The sequence below is a fragment of the Maylandia zebra genome, linkage group LG14 (assembly GCF_041146795.1).
Source record: "Maylandia zebra isolate NMK-2024a linkage group LG14, Mzebra_GT3a, whole genome shotgun sequence".
In the NCBI taxonomy this organism is placed as follows: domain Eukaryota; kingdom Metazoa; phylum Chordata; class Actinopteri; order Cichliformes; family Cichlidae; genus Maylandia; species Maylandia zebra.
Genome location: NC_135180.1, coordinates 31,677,371 through 31,703,394, shown reverse-complemented (window position 1 = coordinate 31,703,394; position 26,024 = coordinate 31,677,371). Strand labels below are relative to the sequence as shown.

The 26,024-nt window shown below is 41.8% G+C and overlaps 1 protein-coding gene and 1 long non-coding RNA gene across 3 annotated transcripts in view; one reads left to right on the top strand and one right to left on the bottom strand.

The window, feature by feature from the left end:
• LOC143412492 (uncharacterized) overlaps positions 1-26,024 on the bottom strand; it is a 42,330-nt gene that overhangs the window by 10,561 nt on the left and 5,745 nt on the right. For both annotated transcript variants that reach the window (XR_013093010.1, XR_013093011.1), the window contains exon 2: positions 15,637-15,708. This is a non-coding gene — a long non-coding RNA (uncharacterized LOC143412492). The remainder of the gene's footprint in view (positions 1-15,636; positions 15,709-26,024) is intronic.
• Positions 1-26,024, top strand: part of LOC101478053 (protocadherin-16) — a 77,992-nt gene that overhangs the window by 46,295 nt on the left and 5,673 nt on the right. Inside the window, exons 3-20 of the mRNA XM_004560582.3 lie at positions 12,147-12,335; positions 13,033-13,264; positions 13,397-13,633; positions 13,734-14,762; positions 15,587-15,774; positions 15,857-15,953; positions 16,132-16,289; positions 17,671-18,517; positions 21,219-21,458; positions 21,983-22,108; positions 22,231-22,440; positions 22,528-23,394; positions 23,505-23,618; positions 23,720-23,931; positions 24,253-24,404; positions 24,976-25,106; positions 25,388-25,674; positions 25,780-25,921. Coding sequence (XP_004560639.2) covers positions 12,147-12,335; positions 13,033-13,264; positions 13,397-13,633; positions 13,734-14,762; positions 15,587-15,774; positions 15,857-15,953; positions 16,132-16,289; positions 17,671-18,517; positions 21,219-21,458; positions 21,983-22,108; positions 22,231-22,440; positions 22,528-23,394; positions 23,505-23,618; positions 23,720-23,931; positions 24,253-24,404; positions 24,976-25,106; positions 25,388-25,674; positions 25,780-25,921 — 5,458 coding nt within the window. The remainder of the gene's footprint in view (positions 1-12,146; positions 12,336-13,032; positions 13,265-13,396; positions 13,634-13,733; positions 14,763-15,586; positions 15,775-15,856; positions 15,954-16,131; positions 16,290-17,670; positions 18,518-21,218; positions 21,459-21,982; positions 22,109-22,230; positions 22,441-22,527; positions 23,395-23,504; positions 23,619-23,719; positions 23,932-24,252; positions 24,405-24,975; positions 25,107-25,387; positions 25,675-25,779; positions 25,922-26,024) is intronic.

The window sequence follows — 26,024 nt, the reverse complement described above, 5'->3', positions numbered from 1 at the left end:
TAACGATGACATGCCGCCAGTATCTCTATCCATCTGTATTTGACAGAGCCAGAGTTTTATGCGAGGAACAGCTGTTGTTTGTACTTGGCAGGAAACTGTTTGGAAAGATACGGTACATAATGCGTATGTGTTTGTATGCACTCATCTGGTTATCGGTATATGATTCTCTGTCCACTCCGGATGAATCTGTGTTGACTCGCAATTATGCGACTCAGTGAAACAAAAGAAAGAGATCTAAACGTTGGCGTAGCTCTTTTGACCATCTGCATTGCTGGAGTGTTGTCATTTTTGTGTGTTTCCGAACCAAAGATGACTTGCTTCAGTGCAGGGCTTACAGTTACACAGAATTTACTGGAGAAACAGCTCGCACGCCAGAGCCCAGCCTGAGCAGTCTTTGTTTGTTTGCAGTGTTTATCAGTCAGTGACAGCGTGTGTTTATATGCATGGTTCCAGTAGGCCTTCATGACCCCAATGCCCTGGCTCACCCCGTCGCCACATCCCCACCTCCTTTTTCTTGCATTCGAGAGCACAACATTAGAGAGCAATCCAGTTCTCCTTCCTCAGGACTGATTATGTCACTACATCATGAGAGTAGCACTGCGAAACAGCGGCTGCAGGGGTCGTGCTTGTCGGAGCTGGGTTTTAATCTCTACTTTTAATCAACAGGCTTACGCTAGCATACTCGAATATTTACGAACATGATTGAAGTCATCACGTTATCTGAAAACTCATTAGGACAAGCAAGAGTGTCTCTGGAAAACTGGCAGAAAAAATGTGTGGGGTAAGTTACGCGTTATACGCCTAAAGTGCAAACGAACGGCCGATTACTTGGTTGTTGTATGTGGGAGGCAGCCACATTAATTAAAACTAAGTCACATGATATGCTCGACAACTGGGATCCATGCAGCTTAAAAGGATGCTGAAAATGTCACGTATGCTGTGTAAGAATGGTCTGTTGAAAACATGCACCGTATTGATTAATTAAGCCCACGCTGACTTATTTGTAAGTCAAACATTTTTATGATTTGTTTTAAACAATATCAATCAGACATTCAGCACAGTTACACTGAAGCTTTGAGTCTCTTAGGACATTGGGTGACTGACAGAGAAGTTAAGTAAACATTAAGTGAAATGCTGGTGCATGAGAGCATAATTGAGTTAAATTAGCTGCAGGAGAGTCCGTCAGCTTCATCATTATGTGTAACTGCCGCTGCCTGGGCGGCTGAGTAATGACATCAACTGTCATGAAGTGGAACCAGTGCTTAACACGTTTAGAAAAAATGAAAGCTCCATGCTTTTCATCTGTTAATATTGTACTCTCTATTAAGCCAACAGCCCCTTTGTGTAGTTCTGCCACCAAAATAACATAGGATATAAAGTTTGTTGATGCTTAAAAAACATTTCTGCAAAATAAGTGACAATTTTGAAAACTGTATATAAAAAAGATTTTGCGCTTATTTTACTACAAATATAGTACTTTCCTGTAAAAGTAGGTACGGGCTTTTCTAGCCATCAGCACGTTCACAGAAGAGAGGCAGCGCTAGCACCTCGCAACTTTGAGTTTATTTGTAAAACTGGACAGGTCTAGACTCTTTACATAATCAGATACGCACAGTAACATAGTACTCAAGCTCTGCCTTCTAAACTGTCTGTTTGAATTACTGTTTTCAGGTAGAAATTACAATGGCAGTAGACTGTCAATAAACATCTTTCGAATTTCATGACTTTGGAAACCTTTACTCAAAATTCAACCACCTAAAAATGCCAGTGTTTTTTTGGAAGCTTACTCCTCTGCTGCTGTGCGTCTCCCATTTCCTGCCTTCTGTAAGATGAAAGCGGTTGAGAAATGAAGTTTTGGTATTTTATTAGAGCCCTACTGGTGCTGCAGAGCACTAAAAGAGTTGAGTCCATGCCACACCACAGGTATGGCTCCCTCTGCTGCGCTAAGAAACTCCACCAATCAATCCCAGTCTTACTCTGATTGCAGACTTAAGCACTGCCTCAGGGACAATACTGTAAAAACATACAAAGTGTATGTGCATATTTTTGGCTACATGTCTTTATCAGCGTCCATATGTGCCACATAGCCAGCATCTGCATGTCATTCTTTGTTCTTCTAGCAAATTCAAATCCCACTTTAAAGATTATTAAAGTAGAAGAGAAGGATCTGTTGTATGATCAGCCAGTGCACAGGAACAGTTTGAATCGGATCTGTCCAGTGTGTTATCCATTATTTGTGATTCATTCATGTTCTGATTTATGTTAAACACTGATGGTTAAAATTAGTTTGTGGTTTCATGGTTCTTCCTCTGAGTGTCTCTACTGGCAAATTCAAAACCACGTCAAAGATAAAGAGTTCATCGCCTATAAGATTCCGGTCTTTGCAGGTTCTGGTCTTTGTTGGCATTTGTATTTACAAATTTTCTGACAGCTTGATCAGAGGAATGTAGCAGCCTGTGCTGTAGACCTGGCTCACACATAGAGTAGAGCACAAACTCTAGCACTGAATAATCTTTATCTACCTCATCAAACAAGCTCGTGGATCTCTGGTAACCAGGTCCAATTTGGCTCCGCCACCGCATCTGTGCTCTGTTTGTGCATGCCATGCTCTGTGGGCATTCTCCCACCCACTGCAGGCAGCTGTAGTACTCGCCTAACCCACATCAGTACTCCTGCACCCCCGTGCTGTGCATGGTTCATATTAGTTCCCCTCCCACCTACTCAGGCCCTGCAATCCGCCGCCCGGTCTGCCTCAGCAGACCAGAGCTCAGCACTGCTATTGGAGGACTATGGAAGGGATGACTGGCTGAAACAGAGCCAAGCGAGAGCCTGACAGGGTTCACTGTGGGTGTTTGATGTAAGGTCACCTCCCCTTGTCTTGTGAGAGTGAATCTTGCTCAGCATGCTTCCAGAATCAGTTCCAAACTGGACCTTGAGAAGGTCTTGGTCGCTAGGTGAATTTTTTGTGGGGTTACACAGTTCAGTGAAAATGCATCCACCACACTATACAGTCTGCTTTGGAGCTAGAGCAGGCTGTCTACAGAAGGTTGGAGGTTTGAGGCCTGGTTCATCTAGCCTGCCTGTCACAGTATCATTGTGTAAGAACTCCGAGGGGCCACTGGTGCATTCACTGGAGTGTGAGTGTGTGTGGGAATATTAGAAAAGTTGCTTAGGCATTTAATAAAGCACTTTATCGAAGGTTTTGCAGTTAAAAGTGCTAAAGAATTACCAGTCCATTTACATATATGTTACTGCTGAATAAGTCAAATTTTTATTAATTTAAGAATTTTATTTTTGCATTTAGTCGATCAAAAGATAATAAGAGCTTCTTTTGGCTACTCCCTTATCCATAAGGGATTGCCACAATGGTTGGATCCACATATTTGGCAGAGATTTTGGATAGTCCTCGTTATACAATGTGATAACCACTAAGCTACAGAGCCAATTCATATAAAAAAAATCCACAATATCTCCAAAGCAGCTTGTGGCAAATAATTTCACAGCCACTGAAATGAAACTAAGTAGAAGACAAGCTCCTCCAGTTAACTCGTCAACATAGTGATTTAACAGGCGACTAACCAGCATTCACAAAAAGAAAAAAACAAAAAAAAAAGTCAGGTTTGTTTCTCACATCTGACCTTTGGAAAAATAAACAAGCTAATGTCTTGAGCAGGAGCCCCTCAGATGGAGCCTCTGTCATTCCAGGTGGCCAGGGGTTAATGCCACGCCAGCAGCATGCTTACCCACCCAGTGGAGTTTTTGTCACATTTATTTTTCTTGCCAGTGCAAAGCCTTCTCCAAGAACTGTCCTTGCTATCATGTGGAAGAAGTTTGCAAGCTGTGGCAAACGCTGCACAAAATTCAAAATTCCTCCCAATTTCTAAGCCTAAATCAATTCCAGCAGCATGTTTGGCATGTAGGCCCTTCCCACTAATTTGAGCAAACCTTTTCACACATTGCTTTTCAAATTTTAATGAAAACAATCCCTTTTCACTGAGAGTGGACTTTATTCAGAATATATTTTGAAAAAGAAATGCAAATCAAATTTCTCAGTTGAACCTTTGGGGTCAAGGCTCTCACTGGATAGGTTAGTACACACAGGAGTTTAAAAAACTTTAAAAACACTTGGAATCACATTTGTTCTTGACAACCTTGGATATGCTGGTAGACAAAGTAGGACTGTGCAGAAAGTTTTTACAGGGCAGCTGTCGGTGTGTACCTGTCATACTTCCTCAGACTTTTTTGTCATCATTATTGTGTTGAGTTTCTAGTGTATTAACTCGCACACATGATTTAAAAGCTGAAAAATAGTATTGCATGTCTGTTCTTAAATAGCCCTCCGTTTCCATTATTTCTATTAGCTGTACCTTTTTTCTTCAGCAGCATAATACCTCTCCTCTCTGTTCGTTTGGCCTTTTTTGGGACCTGTCTCTCCTTAAATGGTTAGACGCTTAATGACTTCCAGATGCGAGGTCCAGATGAAAGACAGACGCTTCAGTTTTAAATGAAAGTCTAATGAAAAAAAATGTAGGCCACCTAACAACTGAACTTTTTTCACAACTGCTAAATTGCAAAGTACAAAGAGGGCCTGAGTATAAAATATGGGTATTGCAAGTTTTTTGTTTGTTATTTATTTAGACTCTACATTGCTTATGTTGTTTGATTCCTTCTTTATAAATAAAAAAGGGAAAAATGAGCCATTGTAAGGGTACTTGTTTGTTTGAGCTTCATTTTGGCAAATTTATGATAATGTATCCTAAGCTTTGACCTGATTACTAGGAGTTATGTTTTGAAACTCTGTGGAGTCTTGTGGGTTAAGTTTTTAGAATTATAATACCACAGAAAAGATTTATTTTTTAAACATTACTGGTCAGCAGTCGTGCTTTCTTCCAGAGGAATCGCATTACCTGTTCTCTTTTTTTCTTATACTAAGTAATCTAAAAGTCTATAGTTTGTAGGTACAAAGTGCTATGCTGTGATATTTACTTGCCTTTATGCTGCCATACAGATTCATCACTCCATGAGACCTAATCATACTGATTTTCAGTTCAGGTGTTGTGTAATTTGGCATTGCTCAACCTTTTCTCCATTTTCCCTCCTTAAGCATGTGCTCTTGACAGCCACCCTTCCATTCACACCATTTCTGATGAGCCTTCAGCCAACATTAGATGCTCCTTTGTTAGGCAAATGTGTTAACCACTACACTATAGAACCATTTTATTTTTAAAAAAAATCCACAGTATCTTCAAGGCAGCTAGTGGCAGGCAGTTTTTCAGATACTGAAGTGATTAAACTGAGCAGTAGACAAGGTCCTCCGTCCTTCAACCGAAGTGTCAGATGCATCTCTCAGTTTCTGCCTTTGCTGGATTTTTTTCCTGTTTCAGATACTGTTTATCTGCTGTAGATATTTTTTTAGGCCTGCCACTTCTTCTTTTGTTCTCCACTTATCCAGGAGACACTCGGGTAATAGCTCTTTGTGAATCACCATAAAAAAATAAATTTTTATGCCTGTCAAACTGTGTTATCTTTGGCATTTTTCATAAATTCAGCTAAAGAATCTGGAGCAAACTATGTGTTTTTGTAAACGATTCCTAGCCATAAAGTGCCTAAAGATGCAATTTAAAATTGGTTCTTTGCTATGTTGTCATTATGTATACACACAGCAGTGATTCACCCCTTAAGTTAGGTGCCTTTTCTGTACTTCTATGATTTGTAGGTTTCTTAACAAACCAACATTCCTCTGCAAACACTCAGGTACATTGAATGGACTATAAAATGAGTGAAAAAGCAGCCAATGCCCACAGAGATCTTTGAAAGACCCTCAAAAAGCCTGGAGGACTATCACTTAAGGAGGTAAAATATAAAGAAATGAGGCTTGCTCGAGAAAGAGAACTATGATTAGAAGATACATTGCCAGTAACAAAATTTGTTTGGGGAATGTGGATGCTCCCAAATCATTTCTGGAAAATTACAATTACATGGAATTTTTGGAGACGTGACTTCTACCTGCTTTACAGACAGAACTTCTGTTATGATGTTTCAACTTACCTGCTTTAAGTACTGTAGTATTATAGTGAGTGATGTAGGAAAGACTCAGAAACTTTACTTTTCCCTTGTCTGCAGTCTAGCTCTAAGTGTCCTTATATCCCTCCCCTTTGTTCCTTTGCCAGCTATGTGCTCCATGCAATATAGTAACCTGCTGCCCTGAACCTAGCTCCTTCACATTTATCCCTCTCTGCGCTTTACTCAGACAGGGATAAAAAGCAGCACTTCATGGAACCACTGTTGATTGGGAAATCAGTACTTCTGATTTTTCTTTCTTTTTTCTGAGAGAGTCTAAAAGTAGGCCCAGTTAGAGCCATAATCTGGCAAAATACTGCTTCACTGCTGCAAACCAATTAAACACAAATTTATCTGTTTTTTTGCAGTAACCTCAAAGCGTACCTGTCATGTTTACATTTAAGCATGCGTAAAGGAAATATGTTAATCATCATCTGCAACTCTCGTCTGCTCGTATATTCCCCCTTCAAAGGCAGTTGGAACCTATTACCTTTGTGAAAGGATAGCTCTTGATTATATGACTTGGCAACTGGCAAATAGCATGATATTTTTTGGGGGGGAGAAATTGGTGTGATTAAGATGGTTACTGACTTTGACAGTTATATCGTGTATTACTGGGATACCCAGTATAGCAGATGTTCTTTATGTGGACAGAGACAGCATATCTGGATATAGTTCATGTTTAAGTCATGCAGTAATGCTGAATGTTATGTGAATTTCAAATGCATGTAAAGTATATAAAGCTGTTGTGCGTAATTATAAAACTATTTGATATTGTTGGTGCCAGTACATTGATGCTGAGGTATAACAATAATTAGGAGTTGATGTAAAACATTATTCCCAAGGAGTTGTATCTAAAGTCATTCCTACTACAATGCAATTTGTGCGGCTGTCAAAGGAATCTACTTCCAGCCCATTTTTTCTTTGCTTTTTACAGCAAAAGCAGTGAGGTTTGAACATGTGGTTCTGGGTATTAATCCTTCAGCTCCACTTACAGACTTTTGTCTTACACTTTCTTCAAGCCACTATTTAGCTTTTTTCCTACATCAGCACTGGTGTCTTGGAGGCTGTTGGTGTTTCTTGGCTCATTACTCCTGCAAGGGCAGTTGGAACCAATTACTACAGTGAAAGGACAGTTTTATTTCTTTGAATTCAATGTGGATATTAATGCTGGCCAGAGGGTGACTCTTGATATATTTGATTACCACTTATCTTTACTGTTGAATCAGCACTAAGACAAATATTTGTACTGATGAAATATCAGTTTATAAGCTGTTATTAACTTTACACAAGTTCCCAAAATGCTTAAAATACACAGGACAACAACTCCTCTGTTAAAACAAATCGTTTAACCAGTCCTGGCGTTGCTGCAGCTTTACAGTATGGTACCCTGATTGCAGTGTATTAGGGATACCATGTTTCTGCCCTGCTTTGTCATATTCAGACCTTCTCTGTGTACATATGTGGAACACAATGGGGCAATATGGATGATACTCTGAGATACTTGATATATTTCATTGCCTTTATCACACTTACACAAAAACAGCTAGACGTCACAGGCCACAGTTTGGCAGTATTTAATGTCACAATTTTATAGACCTTACACATGTCTTAAACTATGCTGTGAAGGTTTCAGCTTTTTGTCTCATGAGTAATCACTGAAATCTTTCACATATGGTTGGTCCTAATCCAGACGGTACAGGCTGTGCTACAAATGTTTAGAGTTTTGATATATTTGTCAACAGTGAGCGGGCTTCTTCCTTCCACTGCCCGGGTGTGGTCTTTGTCTGGCTCTTTGGTGTGGTGGGGGACATGTCACAAAGTCCCTGACCTGCCCATCTGCTACTTAAGCGGCTATTGAGAGAGGCCTTTAGGAGGTCTCCACCTCGTTTTCCTCCTCTCTGCTCTCTTCAGAAGTGATGCCAGGACAATAGAGGCAGAGCAGTGTGCAGGGCTTCGCACCAGCTGTGAAAGCTCAAAGCATTTCTCAGTCCAGATTTCTACAGCTCACCCACTCGTTTCACTTCTTTGAGCCTACTCTTTCCTCTTTGCCTCTGCTGTCTTTAATGATCTTGTCACTTTATCAATCTATCACATTACCCTGCTGATTGCTCCTGTGTGAGTCCTGCTATTAAGAGCTTAACTTGTCATGCCTGTACAGCTGTCATTGAATATTATTTTTGAATGAAATTCACCATGTTGTGGTGAAAAATGCATGTGATTGGGTCTAATATTGTTCTAAATCTCACTGGGTTGTCAGAAACTGCGGCGTCACTGCTCTGAAAGTTCCACATCATAAATATGCCTGCTGAAATCTATGTAGTGGGTGGAGTACTAATTTCCCTTACCTTTTATAAATCTTCATCATTCACTAAACAAGGTCCCCTTTATTCTAAACCTAAGGATGAAAACTTTTTCCTTTTTAACATCCACACAATATTTCTTTAAGCCCACGCCAACTGTCTGGCCAACATATGTAAGTAAAAGCACTACTCCAGAAAGATAAAAGAAAGCTCAGTCATAAATATGAGCTTAAGAGATTTAGAAATGTCATCCAGTATTTTCTAAAACTGTTGCTGTATTTTGTTTAATTTGGGCCCCTGCTGGTTTTGCTGCATACTAATCTGTGTTTTGTATGTTTGCAATGAGAATACAAAAAAATATTTGGAGTTTGATGTCATCGGAGTTCAGAATTAACTTGATCTTGCTGTCTTGCTCTGCAAGCATCACGAGACTGTGATGAGCAGTCGCTTTATTCCCAATGTTTGTACGTTTGTGTCTTTGCTTACGCATCTAAGGTACACTCACAGGACTTGTGCATGCAGAGTTTGATTGATGTGTGTGATGATTTCCCAGTTGGCAAACATTTACATGCGCACTCCGTCATTTGTGGCCTGTTTGGATTGGCAGACTTGCGGTCCTGATTGGCTGGTTTTGCTGAGGAATACGTGAGATGGATTTGTTTGACTGGGCACTCTAAAATACGGGGTGCGTGAATAAAAACTACATTGCCTTCAGTTCACCCCTTGTTGGCTTCAGCGGGCCCAGCTCTGCATCATTCACTTACTCACTGGTTTTTGCACTAGTTCTTTCCACGGTGTGGTTTTTATGCACGGCTGCACAATGAAGGTCTAGCGGGGAGCACTAGCTATGGACAAATAAGGTCACACATACATATGTTTGCATTAACCTCATACATTTATGATCAAGAACTGAAAAGCCACATTCAATGATTAGAAAAGGCATTTTGGGAAATTTCACATCCAAAAATAGAAATCACCCAAATCCTGGCCTTCTGAAAAGAAAATAAAGGCCAGGCTCTTTCCCAGACCACAGTATTAGGATATTAGACGGCCCAGAAAACAATAGAGCAGGAAAAAGCCTCAAGATCATTATTTCATTTGGACATGTTATATATAAATATACAAAATCCTGTTCTCTCCTGTGAGTTCTGTTCTCTTGACTGGACAGTCAGTCAGTCAGTCAGTCAGAAAGTCTCCTCTGGAAGTCTCCTGGAATCTGATGGGAGAACCACAAAGTTCCCCAGTTATCTTTGGATTTGTCCAGCTTGTTTTACTAAGGACTCAGCCAAACGTTGCCTTTCCCCTGCTGATAAGACAGCTCCCATCATTCCTCACTCACATACATGAAGTGTAGGGAGAATACTGCTGGCTGCTGGTGATGATCTAAGCTTACTCTTGCTTTTGAACTTTAATCCAATAAAAATAAAGTTTGTGTAATACCTATACACTCCAGAGGAGAGAGTACAAAGTCACTGGGAAACTGAAACAGAGGCACCTGATATTAGTGATGGATACAGCATAGTGGAGACTGGTATTTTTCTATGCTGCATTGGGTGGAGAATTCCTATTTATATTGAGCAGATGTTAAATGACTTGTCTGGTTACCAGTTTTAAAATTTACAATATGTATATGTGGTTGAGGTTAAGCCTTAATGTGCTTTCTGGAAGTTATATATAGTATAAAAGGTTAGAATAGAATGGTAATTAAACCAAGAATGCATGAAAGGGACATAAACAAGTATGAATAATGCATGACTCCTCGCTGTGACACCAGTGCAGAACTGTAACATTATGCAACGTCCCAAAAGAAAAGGCTTTTATTTATTACTTTTTTGAATCTAATTTTGTCTGATGTTTTCTGGCTTATTCATCTTAATCTACTTTTATTTTTAGTTTGTAATCAGGGACTTTGAGCAGCACACTGGCTCATTTTCATTACTGACACTGGGATTGCCCAATCAAATGTCTTAATGTGACCGTCCCCTCCCCCACCACTGCTGTGCGCTCATGCAACAAACAACTGTAAAAACGGTAAAATACTGTAAGTAGGGGTTTCAATTACCCAGTTTATTGTGCCACGCTTATTTTTTACAATTTGCTGGTATTTTTTTTTAAACTCAAAAAACAGCCTCATTTCATTGTGAACTGCTGTTTAGCCTGAATAGACTAAAAAAGCTCCTGTTGCCACCTTACTGAAAGCATTTTTTTCTTGTCTTTTCTTTCTTTTTCATACACTGTATGTAGGTGTACTTTTAAAAAGTTTTTATAGAAGGTTTTGCCCAAAATGGGAAAAAAAATCATAGCTTCTACAATCAGTAAAGGTTTTTGAAGGTTCAGTCACAAGAGAGGAAATGTGTTCTTGCAGATCTGCTGGGAAATGCTTGTTGCATATCTGCTATCTTTTTCTTTAACAACATTCAGGTATTCACACCAAGGTGCTCCTTCAGTTTCCCCCCAGCTGACACTCATCACACAAATATGAGTAAACCAAACACATAAATCTTTGGGGTTGTTATAAATAACTTGTCCCCCCCTGCTAAATGATAAAAAGTAAGCAACAGCTTTTGCACATTAAAAGAGTAGCTTTTCTCGTATTGCTCTTGGTTTCCCCTTTCCTCGTGTGGTTTATTATTATTCTTCTCTTTGGCTTGCATCTCTGCCAGCCTTACGACTCTCTCACTCCAACACCCCACTCACCCTCTGTTAGGAGTTACAGTCAAGAGGGCTCTCTGCTGAGTCCCCCGTCTGCCATCTGCTCAGGAAAGAGATGAAGGCTAAATTATTGCAGACAAACCTTCATCACCTCAAGTGAATGATTTCCATCCATTCACAGCCATACAAGTAACATCTTTTTTAAAAGTCAGGATTTGATAATAACCATGGCTTGCCTTATTTTTCTTGGCGATATTTCTGATGAGTGCTCCCTCTTTCACAGATGAGGTTCCCTGCTGCTACACGTTGGAGCACCAGACCATGAGCTCAATTTTATTCCAATTAGTGTTTTTGCTAAAAGGATTCATTTATAAAACATGGAAGGAAGAAGAATTCTAATCAACTTGTGAGGTTTAACCCTACTCTAATCTGCGATCTAGCACCAACACTTGCAAACAATTATGCTGCTCGTACCCAGGGGTTGATCTGATTGGTGTGTTTGCCTTGTGCTGTCTTGGGAGATCCAACAGTAATTTAGCTGGCTTCTTGGCTGATGGCTTGGGAGCTGCTTTTATAGCTCCAGTGGTTCTATCCTTCTCTAAATGTGCAGCATTATTAAGACCAGACTGCAGCCAGGACATCACATCAGGTTGTAATGCGTTGCACTAAAATATAATGTGTGGTATCCCACCATTGCCCAGTCGCTCTTGTCACTGTCCTTTGCAGACACACACTACTCTAGAAGCAGGCAGTTTCTCCCACTGGCAGGCCTCCCAGAGCCTGTAGAAGTCATCCTCCTTCCTGCCCCCCCCCACCCCTTCATTCCCTCAGAGCTCTTTCTGCCAGAGGGCCTGTTTGGCTCATGTTCTGGCTCGGATAAACAATAAAGAACGGATCCAAAGATGCTTTCAAAGGCACCTGGTATGGTGCTCCTGTTTCAGTTTGTGGACTGTCCTGACTCTTACAACTAATAGAAATTAGTTTTGATCTAATGAGGATTTAGAGTAACGTAATTGAATATGGAAACTGCTGAGTTTATCCAGTGAGATATTCCCCTTCCAACTTAATAAATTTTAATTGTAATGTGCAATGTTGGACTGTTTAACCCATAGCATGTTTTCCTCTCTGTAGGTGACTGCGGCAGATGCAGACAGTGGCTCCTATGGCTTGATTACCTATTCTCTTGGCTCTGGCATTAACAGCGCTGTTCCCTCTAAATTCACCATTGGCAAGGAGACTGGCCAGATCTGCACTACTGCTGCACTAGACAGAGATCAAGGACCAGCCAGCTTCGACTTTACTGTTACTGCAGTAGATGGGGTAAGCCACCGCCCTTTGAAATCATGAATCCACAGAGCTGCAGTATAATCCCATAAACACAGCAGCCATGCTTTTCTTATAGACAGGAGAGCAGAGATGTGGCCAACTGTGCAGGGAAAAAAATGAGTTTTTGAGTTGTCCCCCTCCCAAGTTTGAATAGTTCTCCTTGGTAGGTAGACTTAAGTTAGTACAGCATCCTGTGCACTGACTGCCAAAAAATACTTAAAGAAGAAAAAGTTAAAAATGAAAGAAAATTACTGCGGGCATGTTAAAGCAATCAGAAGGAAAATACCTCAACTGTCAGGCAGTAATATTTTAACAAGTTGGACTGCCGCCTTCCTCGTTTTTGCCACCTGGTCCAAATGAAAAGCCTGCACTGTATTTCTGCAAATGAAAAGGCTATGAAACAGACTTGGGTTGCAGCAAGCCCTCTCACCCTCCACGGGTCATGACATATTGCTCTTTCCCAAGGGAAACTATCAATCTGTGTCCCTACGCGAACCTCCTGGGACTATATTTTAGAGGCTACGCCATACATCGAAATCTTAACTGGGTTTACTGCTGGTTTTTACTTCCACCATTAATGTGGTCTATGTGCGCTGTTAATGTGGCCTAAATCCTGCTTTCAGGTATGTTTTTACTGTTCATGATTTAATATGTGAAGGTATAACAAAAGAGCTTTTTGTTTCCTCTGCAGGGTGGACTGAGCTCAGTGGCCTATGTCAGGGTAGATCTGGTGGACATTAATGATAACAGACCCGCTTTCTACCCTCTCAGTTATGCTGTTAGTTTGAGCACACAGAGTGCCCCTGGGACATCTGTTGTCAGAGTGACAGCCTATGACCCAGACTCAGGCAAGAATGGGCGAATTACATACAAAACAGTGCCTGGAGGGGCTTCTCCATACTTTACTCTCAACAAAGACACAGGTCAGTGTAAATATTGTTCCCCATTCCTGCTCTGGACTTTTATAATGATTTACAGAAATAATTCAAACAATTTATGATATTGTGTGATGTCAAAATTGCCTGTTAATGTATTATCTTTGAATCCTTTTATAGGTGTGATCTCACTGTCTCGATCTGTCTATGGGAAGGCCAACTCTGTCGTTCCAATGGTTATCTCTGCTCAGGATGGTGGTGGTCTTGTTGCCTTAGTGAATGCCAGAGTTAACATTAGTGTGGTGGCAGGTTTAGTGGCTCCGCCCGTGTTTGAAAAGACTCAGTATTACTTCACCGTGTCAGAGGACGTCCTGCGCGGGACTGTTGTGGGAATCGTCCAGGCCAGCAGTAAAACAGGTGCGGACTACAGACACCTTAATCTGACACTTCTTCTGTAAAACCCCCCCCAAAAATGTTATAATTCAGTGACCTGTCTTTGTAATTTTACATCTTTCAGGCATCTCTAGAGATATTTCCTATACCATCAGCTCCGGAGACCCTGCAGGCTACTTCACAGTTGATCCTGACACCGGGGCCCTAAGGACCAGTCTTCCCCTGGATCATGAAGCCCAATCAGCTCTTGATTTGGAGGTGCAGGCCCGCAGCGGCAACCCTCCTGCCTTTGGCCAGACCCGTGTCCACATTACCATTGCAGATGTCAACGACAACCCACCTGTTTTCCTGCCCTCATCCTCAGAGTCCCTGCTGCTGCCAGAGCATACAGAAATGGGCACAGTAGTTTATCGTGTCCAAGCTGAGGACAGAGACTCAGCAGTCAATGGACAACTCACCTTTGACCTTTCTTCTTCAAATGGACTCCAGAGGATTTTTAGCATAGAGCGCAGCAGTGGAGAGATTCGATTGGTAGGGAGCCTCTCTTATGAGAATACCCCCCGTTATGACCTCCAGGTTATCGCCAAGGATAGTGGAGTACCCCAGCTAAGTGCCACCTTCATGCTTGTGGTTCATGTCCAGGCAGAGAACGACCAGGGTCCTGTGTTTGACACCCTCACATACCGCGTTGAATTAAAAGAAGGAACTCCAATAAGCACACGCTTTCTGCAAGTCAGAGCTTTGAACAGAGAAACACCAACCTCTGGCCACGTTGCTCCCCTGGCATATCATTTACGTCCAGATGGAGATGCTGCAGGTTTTGGCATTGCTGCAGACAGCGGCTGGCTGTTTGTGAAGAGTGCCCTGGACAGGGAAGTCAAGGACATGTACCTCCTGACAGTGTTAGCCAGTACAGGCCATGGACAGTTAAAGAAGACAGGCAGTGCCACAGTGCGGATATCGGTGACTGATGAGAATGATAACTCTCCTCGGCTCACGCAGGAAAGGGTCTTCATGGCTGTGAGAGAGAACCTGCCTCCGGGAACAGGCTTTGGTCACGTGTTGGCCACAGATCGCGACAGCGGCCCCAACGGACGCCTCGCTTACCGCTTTCTGCATCCTGACCGTCACTTTCAGATTAACACCCACACAGGTTAACTGAAAATTTTATCCACTGAGATTAGTCAGTTAGACTTAAGTGTTAAAATGTGGCTTGATTAGTTTAATTTTAATAAGCAACCATATAAATATGCATATTTATACAAAAAAGGTAATGAAGGCATAAAAATTTGATTTGCCTAAAGAACAGAACAGGCATGCAAAAACATTAGTTCACCAGTGACAGAGGAGATAACATGAGAAAGGAAGCTGATATTATTTGTTTAATTGATCTCCAAGGCTTTGCAGAAGATCAGCCTTTGAAGATATTGGCACATGCTTGACTGGAAATTTTTAATTGATCAGCTTAATTATGTCCATTTTATCTGTCTGTAAAATTGTGTTATGGTCAAACTAAGCTCAAATAACCAAAAAAATAAATTTTTCCTGAATGAAAAGCATGTGGAAAAACACAATTTAGTCAAGTCAGAGAGACATCTCTAAAAGATGAGAGACTGAGGTTGCCCCTCTGCCACTGTCATAAATTAGTTAGATCACGGTGACAGCAGCACTAAGCATCCTGCTGAGTTCTAATTGGCCTGCTGAGCCTGCTAGTCTGTAGGTGGAGACTCGGGCTCTGATTTGTGATCAGCTTCTAGCAGAGTTGTGAGTCTCTAGAGCATCTTCCAACCTCTCAGAAATCTTCTGTTTGTGTGTATGAACGTGTATCCGACTGTGTACGAACAGATCTGCACACTGTTCATGTCTATTACTTATGTGTCACTGATCAAAGCCGGCTGGCTCTTAAGACTCATCATTATTCCAGTGGACTTGTGCCTGTGCATAAAATCTCTCTCATTTATCTACTTGTGTCCCCAGGTGAGATCAGCACAAGGATGACTCTGGACAGAGAGCAGCAGTCTACTTACCAGCTCTTGGTGGTGGCACAAGACGGAGGTTCACCCCCTCGTAGCGCCACAGGCACCGCTTTCATCACTGTACTGGACGAAAATGACAACGACCCTGTTTTCATCCACAGTCAGTCAGGGAAAAACATCATAATTCAGGTAATGTCGAAAGAGCACAAATGTTGTTTGGCAGAAAATAAATTGCTATCATAGAGTGCTGAAAATCTGGTTTAACCCTTAGGTGATGGAAGGTCAGCCTTCTGGGGTTGTACTGGGTACACTGCAAGCCAAAGACCCTGATGAAGGGGAGAATGGCACAATATTCTATTCTTTGTCAGGTACTTTATAGAGACGTTTAAAGAAATATATCTTCCTCCAGTCTTTATTAATTTTTTCATGCTTTTCTTCTTTTTTTGTATATTGTTGAAAGCGGATTCAATTTAATGTTTGTGTTTGTGTGTTCAGGCTTCCTATGCACTTCTCATCTCAAGTTCGGGTATGCTCTGTTTCTTCTAGGTCCCAGAGCTGAGCGCTTCTCTTTGAACACAAACACTGGCGAGTTGCGTTCGTCATCCCCTCTCAGCCACTCGGAACGGGCTGAGTACACTCTGACGGTGACAGCCACCGACAGAGGACTGCCCCCTCGCAGCACCTCCTGCTCCCTCACCATTCAGGTTAGACTGTGTTTTGGAACCACTGCGAGCACAAACACCCACTATATTCACCTATTTGATATCAAAGAATAGACTCGGGGCAGCGACGATCTGCATCCCTGGGCCCCTCGCACTAGTTGCAGACATATCAGCCTCACTTCTGACAAGGTCCCCTCCCATCCCCTCCCCTTTTCTTCCCCTGTGAATTTTCAAAAGGGAAATTTCTATCTGAAATGGAAAAGTGGATCTGAATCAAATACTCCCAGCTGGCTCGTGATGAGGGCCAGCTGTAGACGTCTATGATCAAGGTCATACTCAATGACTTCAACACTTTTTTAATACAGTAGCCCTTTTTGCAAGGAGCAGCAAGGCTATACACTCAACATAAAACACAGCATTAAAGGTAATTCGTGTTAATATTTAATATAGAACAGAAAAAAACACAATGGAAGAACTCTGGAAGGAAGATTTATAGGTTCCAGGAAAATTGAGCTCCTATATAAACAGCTCCAGTCAGCGCCAGCGCAATTTTTCCTCTTTTCCAATAACAAAAAATGGAAGTCATAATTGTTAGTTAATTGGATTAAACAGTGCAGTGTTGTTCTTGCCTTGTGACGTATTTGTGTAATTTCCTTTAATCATCTTTTCTGAATGATTATTTAATTCCGTCGATGATAGGATAGGCCTATTCCAATTTATTTTTGGAACACTTCTTTTCCATCTAATGTGGAACCAATTTACAGCTTGTCAGCAAGCACAGCATATTTTTTTGAGTGCCTACTTAGTGTGGGAATTGTGCTGTTGGATACACTGCTGAGTATCCAGACTGGCCAATCAGGTTACAAAACACAGTCAGTAATTTCGATTAAAATTTCATCAATAAAGCCACTCCGTGCTCATTTACCTTTCACAGCTGCTTTAATTTTCACACTACATGCATGTATCAAAGGGAAAAAACATGTTTTATTTAAACAATGTTTCAGAAGAGAAATAATAAGGTTGTAGTCTTTGAAGACACTTGGAAAAGAAGTGTAAAACTATATGCAGTACCGCAGTATTCCTCAGTACTAAATTCAAGCCCTTATAACACTTCCTTTTCTGATTGCAGCACTTTTATCATCTATTATATTTCTTGGCATCCAAACAGATGTCAGATTAATCTTAGCAGTCATGTTATTGAAGTCTATAAAAACCTTTTGTAAGTGGTTTCATTTATTCCCCGTGAACACATTCAGTGTGGAGAGGACGTCTGTTTCCACTTTGCCTAAAATCCATAAAATATTTTCGTTCTGTATTGAAAATTGCAAACTTAAGTTGCCACTGGGCATTTGAGTGAAGCATTAGATCTGCTGCCATGTTGCTGCGCCGTTAAATATAAATGCAATGTGTTGCTTTACTGCAGGTTATCAGCATTAACAGACCTGCTACCAAGAAGAATTCACTCTCCATAACTTTCAATTCGGTGGAGGAGGCCAAGCCCGGGTCTGTTATTGGCTCGGTCCGTCTCCATGATAGAGGAACCTTAGAGGACGACAAGGTGACCTACACAGTGGTGGGGGGTACGGACCGAGATGGCACATTCGTTGTGGATCGTCTGACTGGGGACGTTTACTTGGCTCGCCCTCTTGACTATGAACGAGACTCGCGCTACAATCTGCAAATTGAAGTGGATGACTTCTCCGAGGCCCCTCCGAGCAGCACTCTTGTCCACCTGGACATCGACATAGAGGACAGTAATGACCACACTCCTCAGTTCCCAGAGGACCCCATCACAATTGTCATCTCTGAGAGCATGGATCCTGGCTCCTCTGTCTATACTTTCCAGGCCACAGATAAGGATGGCAGTGGGTCCAACAGCAAACTGGTGTATTCCATACTACAACAGTGGCCAAATACCCCAGGTCTATTAACCCTCGACCCATCAACTGGGGTTCTCTCCTTGGGCCAGAAGCTGGACTATGAGGTCACTCCAAACCTCATCCTGGTTGTAAAAGCAACAGATTCTGCTCCTGATGTCAGCCAGAGGCGCTGGGGTTCTGTCACGGCAAGGCTGTATGTGACCGATGAGAATGACAATCCACCAGTGTTCATATCGCCAACAGCTGTCAGTGTGATGGAGGATCAGCCAGTGGGCTTTGTAGTGCTGTATGTCATGGCCAGAGATGCAGACCAAGGGGAGAATGGTAGAGTGACCTACAGAATTCAATCAGGCAACACTGCAGGGACATTCAGTCTCAACCCTAGTACGGGTAAGTGCAGCCCGAAGCCAGGCTTTATTCTCCGTGTGCTTCATTCAAATTAGCTATGCTGTTTTTCATGCATAGCTAATTTACATCCTTTAGATCGGTTTTCTTGTCACAATCCTCAACAGAAAGGGCTTTTAACACCCAAAGGTCATTGTATACATGCAAATTCATTTTGATTTCACCTTGCAATTGCACAAAAACAGGAAAGGTCTTGACATACACGCTGTATTCACTACTTATTAGGGCTGTACTGTCGTATATTTGACATTAATCACTTTGTTGATGGGTGTGCAACTGAAGTTAAGGTGTAGAAAAATAAATGAACAGAACATTTTCTTGCTACTTTTTTGCGCTCAGTGACCAGTGATATGTCAGGATCACAGGGCTCCTGCCCTAAGGTGCCACTGCTGTCTCGCCATTATCTTTTTCAAAAATACCCCGAAAGGGAAATCTGATTTTTTTTATATCTTCATAAGTTAGCTCTGGCGATGACTGTGAACTTTGCTTTCCACCCAGTGTTATCTGGGATAGCTACTGATCACAACTATGAGTTGTTATGATTAGAAGAATAGTCTACTTAAAAAATATTTAATTTAAGTGCAAATACAAACAGTTTGAAGATTATAATGAGTAAGATTTCAAATCTCTTATGCTGTTTACTTGTTTTCCTCATCTTTCTGCTTCTTTTTTCTACTTATCATTATACTAAAACTTTTGGCTTCAGTTTCTCAGGTCTCTCTTTGTATTCTCTGCCCTGCTAGGCTGTAGAACTAGAACTAAAGCACTACTGTGTCATGCAAATCTTTTGCTGAAGATGAAATATTTTCATCTTCAGCAAAAGACAAGCAAATCTGCATCAGAATCTCCTTCTAAATTTCACTTTGCATTGCATATATACTCACTACTCTACACGACTCCACACAAAATTCACCTAACCTTACTTTCTATAAACACACACAAACTGTTTTAATAATCTGCTTACTTCTAAGGTCAGCCCAATTCTTGCTTCACCTTTCATGACTTATTTCTCTCAGTTGGAGGCCAGACAGGCCAGCTTGCCAAATATTAAACGCACACATACACACACACAAGAATGTGCAAGTACACGTGCATACGCGCGCACACACAACAACCCATCATCTGTTATTGTGGATCTATTCCCATGAAAGACCAAAGAACCTCCTGCTCAGGCTTCTGGGAACCATTAGAGGAGGGATCAGTTATGCGTGTTTATGTGTACGCACGTGTGTATGTGTGTGCGTAGGCATGCACATATGTGTTTGTGTGCTTGCATTAGAGTATGTCACTTAGTCAGCGCTGACCTTGGGCCATTTGGTCCTGTGGGCTTTGTTGTGGTGTTTGAGACACGTGTCAACATTTGCTCCGCCCTCGCCTTCAAGTCGCCAACCAGGATGCCTCCTGGAGCAGTTTGGGGATGGAAACATTCAGCGTCTGTCATGCATGTCACTTCTGCTTCAGCCCAGTATGTGCACTCATCTTGAAGTGCTTTTCATGCACACTAGTTATTTGTTAGAATAGTGACAAGTTAATCCTTTGTGCACCTGGTTTGCTCCCGTTTTGGGGTCAGTGACCAAAGGTCTACGACAACTCTGCACAATCTGTTTTCATTACCTTGGCGTCACAGCTAACCACAATAGAGAGAACTATCAGGCGATTGTTATAAATCTGTAAAGTCACAGTGTGAGACACATTCTCATCACTCAGTGTCAGAATGGAGGTCATTAATTTTCCTTTCAAGAGAAGTAGGGAGAGTTTACTGGTGATATGGGGGACTGCTTCTCTGCAAAAGACAACACCATTCAGGGATTAACCCATCAAATTTTGATAAATGGCTTTGCCATATCAAATAAGAGAGATGTGTTTGTTGTCTGAGCAACCTCCGCTCGCACATGCACTGCAGTCCACAGCGTTGGCGCCACCAACCCCCACACATGCTTACAAAACATCCAAAATAAAAACTCTCCCCAGATCCCTCCATTTTTTTCCCCTTCCCATGTGTTATCGGTGACCAGGGATATAGTAGGATCACAGAGGAATCAAATTTAGGTGAAAAATTCCAGCCTGTAACTTATACCAGATTAAAAGCTTAGAGGCAAGTTATCTCAATCCTAGAAAGGCACAAAGTGAAAAACAAACACACACAAAAAAAGTTAAAAGGAAAACAGTCTTGGCCCTCTCTTTCTTTAACAGTTGCATTTGATTTTAAAGCATGAAATTGAAATTAAATCATTGCAAGTTCTACCCTCTTAGGGCAGGATAATGAAAAGGCTGGGGTGCCTCTAATTCCTACGGAGCACGGCAGGCCTGGCTGTTGCGTGTCTAGAGTGTGTGTTTACTGCTTCTTTCTCGATGGCTGTGGCATTCTCCAGTGGAAAATCTCGTAAACTGTGGCCAGACCGTTTGGGCTGTTACAGCAGTGGTGGTGGTAGCAGTCAGGTAGGCAGAGCTGTGTGTGTGTGGAGGAGATTAGCACTGATTTGGCCCTCACACGGCAAGTTTTCACACTTGATTTTTAAATAACTTGACTACAAACACAATCATGGTAAGCAGTGTTTTTTATTGCCTTTGATGACATGCTTTCATACCGTAATTGTCTAACTGTCTCTTTTAACCAGGCTATAATAAAGTACCCACGTAGAGGAAATCTCTCCTCATATTTCACCCTTCATTCATCTCCCTACAGGCTCTCTGTCTATTTTCAAACCTCTGGACCGCGAGGAGCAGGACATCTTTAACCTCACAGTAATCGCTGAGGATCACGGGATACCCCAACACTCGTCCATCCAGCTGCTGTGTGTGCATGTGATCGATGTTAATGATGAGGCGCCCTGGTTTGAGCAGAGCCAGTATGAAGTAGAGATCTCGGAGAACCAACCTCCAGGAACCAGTGTGCTGACAGTGTCTGCCACTGATCTGGACCAAGGTCTGATTCATAATGTGCAGGGATTTGATCTGTCATATTATATTTGTGCTGCTTTTAATTCTTCTTAGCCATCATTTGCTGACTATGTGTTCACATTAGAGACATTAACAGTTCTTTTTATTTGCATAAGGACTACATGAGGGGGGGTTAGCATGCATTCTCCAAGAGTTAGTCAGAAGCACATAAAGTAGGAGGATTATAAACTTTCTCCTCAAAAGCAATTAGTGAAGTAAACAGGTGAGGTTGCCAGGCTGCTTTCTCGTAGCACGCGATCTGGCACACAGACGCCTGAGGGAGGGCTCTTGCTGCCAAATGCTTATACAGCAAGCCTCATGACAAACAAACAAATAAGTTTACAAGCTATTAGAAGAGAATTTGAAACATGTTGTAAATGCATTTTTTTCATTATTATCTACAAGTTATAGGATGGAACTCTCTGACCTTCACCGACATTCTTTGATTTTTAATTTATTTTTACAGGCCATTTTTAATAGAATGCTGTGACTATATTTGTTTCTCTGTAGGAAGCAATGGCCAGGTGACATATGACGGTATCTCACAGGAGGGTTTCAGCATCAACCCAGTATCAGGTGTAATTATGATTACTAAGTCTCTGGACAGGGAGCTTCAGGAATACTACACTGTCACAGGTACTGTCATCTGATTGTTCTGCAGCCTTACAAAAAATGCCAGATCTGATACATAATAAAAATAATATTTAAATTATGAATTACTACAACAAATTATAGTGTGCTTTTTTATGTTCTGGCAGTGTCTGCAAAAGATGGAGGCCTTCCACCGAACTATGCTAAAGCAACTGTGAGGATCAAGGTGACTGACGTTAATGACAACGCCCCTGTCTTTGGACGTCTTTACTACAGCATAGAGGTGCCTGAAAACCTGGAAGCACTACCTCTATTCACCCTTCGAGCCACTGATCAGGATGCGGGAGACAACGGCAGGATAAACTACAAAATTACAGGTGAGAACTGCTTTTGATTTAATGTTTTAAATGATCGGTACATAGTTTCAAATGTTTACAAGCCATTTGCTATCGCTCTACTTGCAGCTGGAGATTCATCTGGAGACTTCCGCTTGGATGGCCAGTCAGGTGTCCTGTCCACCTCACGGCCCCTTGATCGGGAGAAGAGGCCTGGGTACAGTTTAACGGTGATAGCTCAGGACCAGGGCCACCCAGCACTTAGCAGCACTGCCACTGTAGAAGTGATAGTCCTGGACATCAATGATCACAGCCCCCAGTTTCAGAGCAGCAGCTACACAGCAGAAATTTTGGAAGATGTTCCCATTGGGTCACTCGTCCTGGAGGTGAAAGCCATTGATTTGGACCATGGCCCTAATAGCCAAGTGCTGTACTTTCTGAGCCATGGCTCCCAGAGCATGTTCATGATAGACCAAAACACAGGTCGCATTATCACAGCATCCCCCCTCGATAGAGAGAGAACAGCTTCTTACACTTTTGAGGTGTGTGCCACCGATTCTTCCCCCGCAAACCCACGTAACTCCACTGCTCAGGTGACGATCTATATTCAGGATGTGAACGACAATGCTCCGTTCTTCATTCAGGACCCACTTATTGTGAATGTCTCCGCCAGTAGTGTCTCTAATCGTCGAGTTTTGGCCACTATGAGAGCAGAGGACAAAGACTTTGGAGCTAATGGCTCTGTTTTTTATCGTTTCGCCAACTCTGTCAGGGGGTTCACCATTAACTCACTGACAGGAGAAATCCAGGCCACAGAGAAGCTGCAGACCATGACCCAAAGCCAACGGACTTTGATAGTTCAGGCCATGGACCAAGGGAACCCAGCACAATCTTCCCTGGGAGTGGTTATCATTTACATAAAGGAGCAGAGCTACAGTGGGATTCGCTTCTCTCGCACAGCAAGAGATGTCAGCCTGCAAGAGAACGCTGCTAAAGGTTGAAGTGATTTAAAATCTTTAACATTGTAATTCAAAGAGTGTAAATATACATTTGAAATAAGAAGTATAAATGAAATGTATCAACATAGTGTGTTTTGCATCTTCTAGGCACAGTAGTAACACAGGCTCAGGCCCAGTACCCAGATGGCTCCAAAAATGGGATCACCTACAGTATATTCAGTGGCAATAAATTGCAGTCTTTTGGAATAAACACAATTACTGGTAAGTGTTGGCAGTACGACGGTTGGTAAGATGGCAGTAAACATTACAAGGTTATATTTTTGAAATGTAGAAAGTGAGTCATTGATACTTTTGTGATTTAGGTGAAATATGGGTCCAGAAATCTGAAGGACTGGACTTTGAGGAGACCCCAAAACTCCGCCTTGTGGTGAAAGCTGAGACAGCATCCTCTAGCTCCTACATGGCTGTCAACTTAATCCTTCAGGATGTAAATGACAACTTGCCACGCTTCCAACTCCAGAACTATGTAGCCTACATTAGGGAGGCGCAAGGCTACGATTTTCCCATTATCCAGGTGCAGTAGCTTTTCCCCCAAATGTTTATTATGCTTGGCTGCTGTTTAAATGTGAAGCTGTAGAATAAAAACTCTCAAGCATCAGAAAACTGGATAGTTTCAGTGCTGCAAAGGATTGACTTTTCAATTTCATGTGATCTCAGTGTCCCAGAAGAATTTACTGTATAATCGCTTGTGCCATGAAGCCAGAACCATATAGCCCATTTTTATTAACTATTGACTTCCAAGTCCAATATTGCTCACTAGTTCGAGTTACACTAAAACAGCTGCTGCAAATGTTTCTATATTTACGTTTCCAAAATGGGGTGTTAATTCACTCAGGTGGCCGCAGACGACCGGGACCAGGGTCAAAATGGTCAGGTGACTTACTCTATCAGGTCATCATCCATGAGTGGCTTGTTTAAGATAGACCCACTGACTGGAAGCGTTACCACTGCAGCCATAATGGACAGGGAAATCTGGACCCAAACGAAGTGAGTCTTGCTTTTATTCTGTTTGTTTGTAACCACATGTTGGCATGAGTTTCCTGTCAGCTAATCCACATGCATATTTAGACTCTGTCACAGTTAGAATGTACACTTATTCTTGTCAACTTTTCCTTGTTTTTATAGTTTTGCTCATTTTATGTTCATATTTTGCTTTGAAAAATCCAAGGATTTAAAAACGAGTTGCACTGTTTCACCTGACTTTCATTTGGATTTTATATTGCTACTGCAAACTTGACTCAAATTTTGAAGTCCCACTCAGAAAATCCTTTCTGTTATAGAAAGAGAAAAGTAGATTTTGCATGTTTTTGCATCACAGCCTTTCAGTGTTATGAGAAAATCATGTATCCCTTGCAGATAATATTTTTAAACATATTGTTTTATTAATATTTAAAATGACTTTCAGGCGCTTTTGTGTATTGGAAAACACACACACAAAGAAAGAAAAACATCCAGACAAAAACAGGCTGTTCGATGTGGGCTTTGGGGACCAAGAATTGTGTAACAGGGTTCAGAAAGTTTAAAAGTTAAAAAGCTGAGATTCATTTTGTCGCTCCAGGCTTGTTGTTACGGCAACAGACCGGGGAACCCCACGGCTCGCTGGCTCTGCCACCCTCACTGTGATCATCATTGACCTCAATGACAACAGTCCCATGATTCCCCTGCCTCAGAAGATTCGAGTGCCTGAGGGTAAGTCAGCTTCACAGTGGAAGTTAGCCCAGTGATCTTATCATAAAGCCTCACATCACACTCCCTGGCAGCTCGCTCAGCAGGGCTCAGTGAGAAAAGTCTGACCCTTTGATGAAACAAGCTATGGCCAAGTTCCTCCTCCGTTCATTTCCTGTCTATTAGTTCAAGGCTTTCCAGAACCGGATATTTCTTCATAAAGTTTTTTTTTTCTTTAAACCAAGACACTCTGTGTTTCATTTTAGCTGCACCTAAATATCTGCTCTTTGTCTTCACACATACAGATACTCTCATTGGCACAATAATCACCCAGGTAACGGGGAATGATGTGGACTCGGGGCCAGCCCTCTCCTACACGTTACACCTAGATGCAAGCAGCCAAGGCATGTTTGGAATTCATTGTTATGGAGGAGGAGTGTCGCTGACTGGACCACTAGACTACGAGGAAAGGACGTGGTACACTCTAACCGTTCGCACATCTGACTCTAAACATCAAAGCGAGGCCAACCTCACTGTGCTGGTGGATGATGTGAATGATAATTCTCCCACCTTTACCCAGGATTTGTATCAGGTACTGCATATTTCACTACATTTTAGATTATCGGAATATTTGTTAAAGTTTTCAATAATCTGTAATGGAGATAAATATATTTACATTTAATGTGTTTCTTATCAGGTGGCTGTATCAGAGCACCTCCCTGCAGGCAGCGCAGTCGTCACCGTAACAGCCACTGACCGTGACTCTGGGGACAATGGGAAAATTACTTACAGAGTCATGTCATCAACGAAAGGTGTCTTCTACATTGACCCAGTCAATGGTATGATTACTGTCTGCACTGCATTTATGGTTGTTTATAACTACACTCTAACCAGAGTTTAAGAGCCCCTTAATTATACTTCATTAAAAAAAATGCCATTCCC